This window comes from Apodemus sylvaticus, chromosome X (assembly GCF_947179515.1).
Source record: "Apodemus sylvaticus chromosome X, mApoSyl1.1, whole genome shotgun sequence".
Taxonomy (NCBI): domain Eukaryota; kingdom Metazoa; phylum Chordata; class Mammalia; order Rodentia; family Muridae; genus Apodemus; species Apodemus sylvaticus.
Genome location: NC_067495.1, coordinates 11,194,301 through 11,203,959, shown reverse-complemented (window position 1 = coordinate 11,203,959; position 9,659 = coordinate 11,194,301). Strand labels below are relative to the sequence as shown.

The window sequence follows — 9,659 nt, the reverse complement described above, 5'->3', positions numbered from 1 at the left end:
AAAACAAAGTATGACAAATAAGTATGACAATGTCATAATAAAAAACCATTACTTTGTACGCTAACTTAAAATAGTCACTGTAAAGGGTAAAGAGTGAACTTTACAGAACTATCTAACACTGGCCATAGATGATTTAGGAACAAACATAGTTGCACCTTTTGAATTATAAAACAAATGCCCCCTTGGACAGATTGTAGCACATGAGGAAATAATTTCAATTCACCTTCAACTTTACTTTGATATGTGCCATAGAAGAGACTTAACCACTTTCCCCCAAATAGATGATTATTTTTCATCCCCTTTAATAACTGCTATCAAGAACAAGTAACTATTTTTACTCAAATGTTGAAGACACAACCCTAAAATCATCCTTAGACCACTATAAATTGCAGTGATGAATGCACACAGTGAAAACCCATTCAGTGGCTCATAATTAAGTAACACCCAACTTGGGAAGAAGAAAAGTGCTCTTTAAAAGAGAAAGTGTAATGAAATGTTGCCATTATTGAGACAGTCTATTAGGACTTTACAAACACAAAATTATAGCTTTACAAAAACTGCGGTTAGTGCTTACATGTGAATACTCTTATTTACTTGAAGTCCCTAATTTTTTGAAATAAGCAACAATTCATTTGCAATTTGACAAACAAGACAAACTGCTAAAAATAATCATTATGAGTTAAAAAGTAGTTACCAAATATATTTTATGCTGTCTTTAAAGAAAAATGTGTTAAAGTTCATAAATAAAATACCCGAAACAGAAGCTATCAATGATATTGTAATGGTGAAGACTAGATTTGGGTAGGAATACTTTTTGAGACACAGTTTTGTTGGGCAACTGCGTCTGGCCTCACACTCTGTAATATATGTATGTGGTCCCATTTATTTTCCTCCTCCATTTATCCTGCTTATAATTTATTCAAGTAAAGCAGAATCCTGATTTCTTGACCACTGAATGATCAAACAGAGCCAGATGTTCAGCACAAGAAGATAGTCTTTATTATGTATCTTAACTAGAAACAGCAGATAGCAAGCTCACGAGGTATGATTTGATAATTTTAAAACAATCCTTCAACAACAATAATCAAAGAATAAGCCTCAACTGCACAGATAATTTGGTCACTGTTTCAGTCTCCCAAGGTACAAGCACCAGCAACATAAAGTAACATAAAGATAATGACAAAGAACTCAAGATGTGCCAACGCTACAGGCCACCTCATTAAACCCCATCTTTGCCTTCTTGTCATGACAGTTGTCCTGCAAAATGTCAACCATGTGCATAGTCCTCATACAAGAATCCTGTCTTAATGTTGTTGCCATTACTACTAAACTTTTCCTTACCCTAAAAATTCAATGACATGTGATTCCACTGTTTACATGGATCGCGTGTCAATGGTAATATGTGAAACTGATTTCATTTTCAAGGTTAAATGGCAGACTGACTTTGCATTTGGTGGCCAGCTGTGTATCCTAATATTTATCTTTGATTTTCTTAATAAATTGAATTATATTTCATAAGCCCTGAGATATTAGATAACCTGCTAATGATTGTTCACTTTTAATGTATATTCTACTCCATTGTCCTAACTCTACATAAGTGTTTTAAATTATTCACACATAGTTGAAACTAATTAAATGATAAAATTTATTACTGTATAGTTAAGACTAGTAATAAGGCCTTTAAGTAAGAGTTGCATATCTGAAATATTACTTTGTGGGAAGCAACCCTCAAAAACTGTATCTATAATTCTGTCACCAATTAGTGCTTTCCTTGGGGTTTATTTTCCATGGAGGGCCAGACACTTTTCTTTTCTTTCTTTTGTTCTCCTTCAAACACAAACACTAGTTTTCCAACTGAACAGCTGCCAAAACAAACCTGACACGTGAACACCACATTAACAGCTGTCCGCCTGGCCTCTAGAAACATGGAGAGCAAACAGTCAATAGCTATCTGTCCCTCGTGGAAAGAGCGGATTGTAAGGCAGCTGTCTGATCATATACTGTTGATCATATACTTAACTAATTTTGCTTACCCAGGAAATCTTGTCCATTATAGTTAATTCTACCTCAGGTGTAAGTGTAAGAAACTGACAAAAAAAAATCCAATGGATTTGCCAGTTCTCAGGAAACCAAAACTGGTTAGATGGGACTTGTGTGCATAGGTGTGTGTGTGTGTGTGTGTGTGTGTGTGTGTGAGAGAGAGAGAGAACTACTTCCATGAACTACTATATGCAAGTCAATGAAGGAAAAAAACTTAAATCAGAAAGGCATTAGGTAATTCATGTCATTTTCTCTGCATCTCTCCTTATAGTTTTTGTTCATTTATTTATCCCTGTTGTGTTTTCTAGTTAATTATAATGTTAGTATCTAACTAGATTTCCCCATCTCTGTAGGAACATAATGTCAGTGAAAGGCTTGTATAAGTAGAAGATTCTAATTTTAGGTCAGCCATATTTCTGCATTAATTGTTGACTAACATTTTATGCCCTTAAATGCTGCTGTATAGAATACAAGATAATCTGCCAACTTCCTATTGGACTTCTGCTTACACTATTCCGTTCTCTGCTGACAGCTTTGAAGCATATTGCACACTTTTCATCTAGCACATTAATAAGTAATAGTTACTCTTTTTAGAAAGGATACACTCACAAACTTAAGTTAATGGCCTTAACCCAACACATTTAGTGCATTACAGGTTACAGGACAATTGCCACCGCAAAAACATTAACGATGCAGTTCATGGTACGGTTCTCCCATCTGACGGTACAGGTTCCTAAAAGCATACAAGAAGAGGACTTTGATATACTAGCAAAACCTCACAATTACCAGACACTAACACACACACACACACACACACACACACACACACACACACACACACACGCACGCACGCATGCATACATACATGCATACACACAAGCATGCATACATACATGCACACACACTGGGCTGAAATCATTCTTGTAAATAGATACAAAGCAATTCTATTGATACTATCTTTTCAGACTTTAAGTAGTGCTACATAATAACTCCAGCCTGACATTGCTGGAACTTTGATTCTGGGTATATTTATTTAAGATCCCTCACCATCAGATGTCGTATCCCAAAAGCAGGAGCTGGCTGTATGGAATCCATATGGGCTCCTCTGGACGACTGCACAGGTCACTACAAAGAAAGGTGCAGAATGGCAGTTACTGAAAAAGGGGAAGGAGTCGAGGCTGAGAAGAGTTTCTATTGGAACTATAAAAGCTGGAAAAAGTAACACAAAACAGTTCAGCTGGTAGAATAAAATAGTCTCCTATTTTGAATACTTATACCATCCTGAACTTAAACTTCATGGGATTCAGCCATTTCACGGACTGTTACTATCACCACCAGCAATTGCATGGCAGAAAAATTCTGGATTAAATTGTGTGCTCTGTGCCATTAACTGAGTTCAGACAGAAATTCGAGGAATATTTCAGTTTGCACTTGGTGTGTGCATACAGGCCTATGCAGCGGCATGGCTGGCTAGGAGGAACACAGCCCTGAAGGGTCTCAGTAGGAAAAGCCAACTGTTGCTACAGAAGGCAAGCAGTCCTGACTGCTTTAGACAGAAAGTCCTTCCTTTTTCCACACCACTGTGTATTATGTCGAAGGGATAAGTCAGAAGTGCATCCCACACTTTAAGTGTTCAACTCCAGTGCCTATCATTCAGACACACTCTTAAAGTTCACCGCAGCATCACTTACCGATGTACTTGTAAGCTTTTCCCAGTTTGACCAAATGTGCTATGGATTGCTCCACTATGCTTGCGGTCCACTGGTTGATGTTATTCTGATTGTAATCGTTACCACCCAAGACTCCATCAACACACTAGGAGACAGGACAGCTCAGTTAACCCAGATGAACCAAATCAGACACACACTGCAAGAGAAATTCATTCAAGACAGCGCCTGCTAAGGCATTAACAGAAAACACCCATCTACTAAATGTTTGCTGTGCCCCGTCTCTAACTTGAAGTGTTTTCTAAGCATTTCCATGAGTCTTCTCTCATTCTATGAAATATCATAGGTCATACAAAGATCAATTTGCCAATGCCTCTGTGGTAAAGAGCTTAAGCTAGCACTAATCAAAGAACTCTAATGTTTATAACACGGAAGGACAAATCATAAATAGGAAATAATAAAAAAATGACTGCAGGATTAAGGGAAGATGCAGACATTGACAGTGTGCAGAAAATGTCTACCACAGCTTTTCCCCTAGCCTGAAGACCATTCCCCTACAGATCCTACTGAGAACAGTTCCTAAGGCTGCCTCTTTCTTCAGCTGTATATAATAACTCTGCTTCCCTGTCTGTGCGTAATTGTAAAGAGACAGTTGTCTGAATTCAGCCATCTCAGGGACAACTGCTTCATCTTGCTGGCAGGGTCAAATTGAATCCACGGTCCCAGGCCTAAGAGCTAAGTCCTCTGTTCTCTTATTATTCTGAGCTTTGGACCAAAAAAGCGTATGAGAATGAGTTGATAGCCTTGAAGTCAGATGCCCTGGATAAGGCCCAGTCTCCAACAGACAGTTCTTTGCTCCCTGCTCTCCCCTAATGTCACGAGTAGATAACCTTGTGGATTACCCCAAACCCCTCCCTTGTTTTTAAGCCCACTGCACCTGACCCCAGGTTTCTGGCCATGTGTCTATATGTATGTGTCTTATTTTCATTCCTTCACTGCCCTGAGCCGCTCTAAGTCCCTAACTAATTACCATCAACCCTGAAAAACACTATACAAATCAGAGCTTTAAACAGTTTTTGTATTCCCCCAAGATGGGCACACAGTAAGTACTTAAATGTTTGTTGTTGAAGCAATACTCATGTAAATGTACTTTCCGGATACTCTAAATTGAACATGCTTTAGACTAAGTCTTGAGTTTAAAAATGATCTAAAATATCATTTTTAAATTTTGGGCCAGAGCTATACAGAGAAACTTTGTCTTGAAAACAAAAACAAACAAAACAAAAAACAAGCAAACAACTAAACCAAACCAAAACCTGAAATTAAAGGATTGAGACTGGATATGGAATAAAATAAAATAAAACAGGAATGAGTATTAGAACTATGGGATCATCTAGGATGGTCTGAGGTGTTTTAAAACAATACTTGCACCTTTAAGCTTTTCCAGCTATTCAATGGAAATATTTTAGTTGCATAGAAAGGTGATTCAGGAAAGAAAAACCAAGGAGACCAAAGATGTGTTTTCCAAAGCAACATGTACAGAGCCTGGGATTTCTCCTCAGTGCCATCTTTCATGATGAGAATTCAAGTTCAGTTGGTATCAAACTGTTTTCAGTTAAACGGCTTATAGAAGTAACCACATTCTCAGAAATATTTCAGTGAGAGTCTTACTGTAAATTGCATCTAGCCACCTAGGTGTAGTGATGGTGTGTGCCTGTAATCCTAAAGGTTGATTGTCTGAGGCGGGAGTATGACAACTAGGAGGCAGTCTGTCCAGGCTACAAAACAACACTATCTCAAACAAACAAACACAAAAACCAAAGAAACAAGAGAAGAAAAAATGCATTTGGTTGTTTCTAATATCATCTAACCTCTAACACACACACACCCCTTTAACATTCTTGACCTTTTACTCCATCCGTCACTCCTTCCTAGGGAGATGGAGTAAGTTATCTGGCTGGTGAGTAGTCCACATTGCTCTACCTGACCCATCTGAGAAAACCTCCTTCGCAAGCATCTCAGACTTGGGTTTTCATCATTCCATCCCTACCCAGGCCAAAGAGACACATTATCCTGTTTCTCTCTGCTGACTCAAACTTTCCCTTATGTGCACGCAAAGCCAGTATTGCAAGTTCTGAACTGAGTAGGGGTTAGTATAACAAGATACAATCATCAACCTAGTTTTTATTGACAATAAAGGCAGTGTTTTTCTCTTTCAAGTGACACGTTTGCCTTTTCATATGGTTCAAAACTTGTGTAAAGAAAATGTATTAAAGTGGCTCTTCCAAATACCCAGCATCTTTTCTTTCATGTCTACTAACCACTAACTACTACTGTCTCTTGACAGTCTATTTTTAAAAATAAGATTATTGCTACCTCTCCCTTCTAATTGCTCTTCCTTGTGCTCTGACATTGTGAAGGCACCGGACACATTTGCATTTTATTTTAATTAAATATTCAGCTATGTAATATAGTCTGGATATTTTAAATAATTAAATATTCTAATAAGAATTCTTCAGCTATTAAAATACAGCATTTTTTACTGTGGCCTGGCCCTCTGGGAGGTTGAACTGATGATTCTACTTATACAGGGTCAGCCCAGCTGAGCTCAGGATGAGACTTATCCCCTTAGAGCAAGCAGTCAGGCAAGTCAAGAACTGTCTCTGGGGAAACTGATGGCACACACACACACACACTTGATGCCCAGAAGGTGGAGTCAATCCTGCCCAGACAGAACTCAAGTCAGGGCTTGCTAGGACAGAAGCCCCAAGAGCCACAGCCACAACTGAAGCCAGCTCAGGTTTTTTGTTTTTTGTTTTTTTTTTAACCTAGGCTTTGGTAGACTCTTAATAAGTAAGTTAATGAGTACTCTTAAAGTACCGCACCCACAGTGTAGTCTATATTGATAACACTAGAATCAATAAGGGTCCGTAGTATCTTTTCTTTTTGTAGACTTGAAACAGAGCTTCAGCCAGTCTTTCAGAAAAGGGTTCAACTAAAGCCTCCCAGCATCTACTGCATCCACATCCCTACAAAGAGGGGAGAAATATTTTCCATCTTGGTGTTTTAACATTACCATTTCTAGCTTTGGCCTGACATATCAAAACCTGGGTTTAAGATATTTCCATCAACACACCAGGCTCTGAGAGAACAGCAAATAGAACTCACCTCTTTGACTATATTATGTGCTTCATCGGCATTGAAGCCAATCTGAAAAGAAAACACACAATAAAACTGCTTTCAGCATAGGCAACAGTCAGGATACCCTCATCGGGCCTAAGAAAACCACAGTGACAGAGGACCACAGTGCTAGGAGCGTCAGGGCTACTGAGGATCCTGAATCTATTCCCTGTAGATTTGGAGCCATTAGCATCGGGCAGGGCCTAGGCAAATACTGTTTTGAAAAGTGCTTTTACAAATAGTGAGTGGAATGAATATTCTAGATAATCATTGTGCAATAAAGCTTAAGAAATCAGCACTCAGTAGCTATTAATGATGTCTGTTGTGTGCTGTCGGTATACAGAAAATCCTTTCAGCTAAAGTGGACCATAAGAAGAGTGTGCTTAACTGTCATTGCCAATCTTATTTTGAACTGATGGGAGACAAACCGCTGCCTTTCCAAAGATTATGGCACTACTCTGTCATTAGAAATTAAGATTATTTTAATTATATATATTGGTATTTCTCTCTCTTTTTTTGGAGTAGCTTGTTAGAATCTTAGGTTAACAGCTTTCCAACAGCATCTAAGTGTCCTCTAGTGCAGAACTAGGTTATGTGATAAGACTGCAATACAAGCCAAGATGCTTTGGGTAATACCAAAACGACTTCCATGAAGATATTTTTAGTCCATTGGGAAAGCATCATTTCTGTGTTTTAAAAAACCACTATGCAACTTCAAACTACTTGTAACAAGTAAATTCTGGACTTAATGCTTTAAGTGTAGATTTCCGTATTTTAATTCTATTAATTTTTCTATACAATTTCCCACCATTCCCCTAAAAAAAAAAAGAGCGAAAATCTAAAGAGTTGGAGACATTATGAAAAGAGATCTCAAATTTGGGTCCTATGATAAAATATAATTTTTACTTCAAAATCACGTCCAAAAATTGGTCTAAGAAAAAAGGGATTCACATTTCACTATAGTTTGGAAAGTCACCTAATAATACTGATGCATCTCTCTCTCTTCTGGTGCTATAAACTTGGGGCTTCTCATGTGCTAGGCAAGCACATTAGGACTATTTTTCCACTCCTAGTTCTTTGGAAATTGCATGTATCTAGGAAGTCGTGCAAAATAGATACCATTGCACTCTTGCTAGGAGGTAAATCTGAGGACGAACTCTGCATGCAGAAACTTATACCCTAAAAAGCTCTCACTGTCCCAGAAGCCTCTCACAAGGATCATGTCACATTGTGCCTACAGGTCTTATCTTTTATTTTCCTGTATCACTCACGAGTGGCTATCACTGGACAGAAAATCTGCCTACTCTGTCCTTGAAAATTCTTACAGGCTGTTTGACAATTCAACAGGCCTCATCCTCCAAGTATTTGAAATAAGGGCTTAAGTATGAAGCCAGAGACCTGGGTTCAGATAGAACACCTGTCATTCCTAGCAATTTTAACTTGGGGCCTATTACTTGGTCACCATGAAAAGTCAGTTACCTTCAGTAACAAGATAACCGACATCATGGAGTTCTGGTGAGGCTTAGGAAAACCTGAATCAGTGAGCAAGGGCTCTGAATCCATAAAACACTTCCTCTATCCTTTCCTGGGGAGAATTCCCAGGACTAGAGCCATCTTGCAGCACCAGCTCAAGGAGAGTCAAAAGGGTGGAAGGAATGAGAGGCAAGACCGGTTTCCCAGGCCCTGATCGCAAACGGGCGGGGCTCGCCAACGCCTGCCCATGCATCCCAAATTAGGCCTTCCGTACACCCACCCGGCCCTCGGAGACCCCGACGACTGCCCCCAAGCGCTTTCGGGCACTCAGGCCAGCACGGCGATCTAGCCCACCTAAGGGACCTCGGAGGAGGGGGAGGGGTGGGGAGAGCCAGAAGCCGAAAGGCGAGAAAGATCCCGGCTGCGCGGTGCAGACCCAGGCTAAAGAGAAGCTGCATCCTAACTCTCCCAGCACTAAGAGACCACCCCGCAGTGTCCCCACAGCCAGTCAGAGAGGGCTGAGGGGCTCTTCCTGGCGCCAGAGGGGCGGTACCTCATCGCAGGGCCGTTGGTACCCCTCCATGGTGGCTTTCTTAGTCCCTGGGGGCGGAGCAAACCTTTGGTCCAGCTCCTCAGCTGCGCACTGGCCTCTGGGGAGTCCCCGCCTCCTCTCAAGACCAGGGCTTTTGTTTACGTAGGCCCCGCCCTTCTGTCGCAAACTTGCAGAGACCTCCTGAGGGCGGGGTGAAATGACAGGGAGGAGGGGCTCTGTTTAACTTGAGCCCTTTAGCAGGGCTAAGGGTACTTGCTAGGTCTAAAGTGCACTTCAGACCAGGCTGGTCTTCTAAAAATAAGGGACGCATGTTAAGAGCTCCAGAGAGATCGGGATTAGTTGGGATAACCTTGTGGCAGTCAGTTTAGAGTCAGCATAAGTGATTTAGGGCTTCCTGCTGTGGTCATGTGTGCAAAATTCGTTCATCCACAGTTATCCAGCAAATGAGCAGCTGAGCATGTAACTTTGATTTCTCCCTGTACTAGTTACTGACTTTGAAAAATATAAACCCCCACAGATTCAGTTTTCCCATATCAACAACAAGAACAACAAACAAACAAACCTATTTTGTGACTCATTAGAAGGATACTGTACACACAACTCCTAAAGCTGATGCTGCTCTTCCATCAAAACTGTGTGTGTGTGTGTGTGTGTGTGTGTGTGAGAGAGAGAGAGAGAGAGAGAGAGAGAGAGAGAGAGAGTTTTGAGAAAGAAGCAAATGCCCCAAATGGAATTATAAGCCTCCG

General features: G+C 40.2%; 1 protein-coding gene across 1 annotated transcript; it reads right to left on the bottom strand.

The window, feature by feature from the left end:
- Positions 1-976: 976 nt before the first annotated feature.
- Dynlt3 (dynein light chain Tctex-type 3) lies at positions 977-9,027 on the bottom strand. Its single transcript, XM_052171225.1, has 5 exons — positions 8,914-9,027; positions 6,876-6,917; positions 3,732-3,855; positions 3,088-3,165; positions 977-2,773 (listed from the first exon to the last, which is right to left on the bottom strand). Exons 1-5 carry the CDS (start codon positions 8,941-8,943, stop codon positions 2,697-2,699), a joined length of 351 nt encoding a protein of 116 aa, XP_052027185.1. The 5' UTR covers positions 8,944-9,027; the 3' UTR covers positions 977-2,696.
- Positions 9,028-9,659: the final 632 nt, after the last annotated feature.

Bases quoted from the DNA above. Each gene is read 5' to 3' on its own strand.
- Dynlt3 (XM_052171225.1), bottom strand. From the start codon at position 8,943: ATGGAGGGGTACCAACGGCCCTGCGATGAG. The intron at 3,856-6,875 runs GTGAGTTCTATT...CCTGTCTCCTAG, and splicing joins CACATAATATAGTCAAAGAG to TGTGTTGATGGAGTCTTGGG. The intron at 2,774-3,087 runs GTGAGGGATCTT...GTATGCTTTTAG, and splicing joins TTGGGATACGACATCTGATG to GAACCTGTACCGTCAGATGG.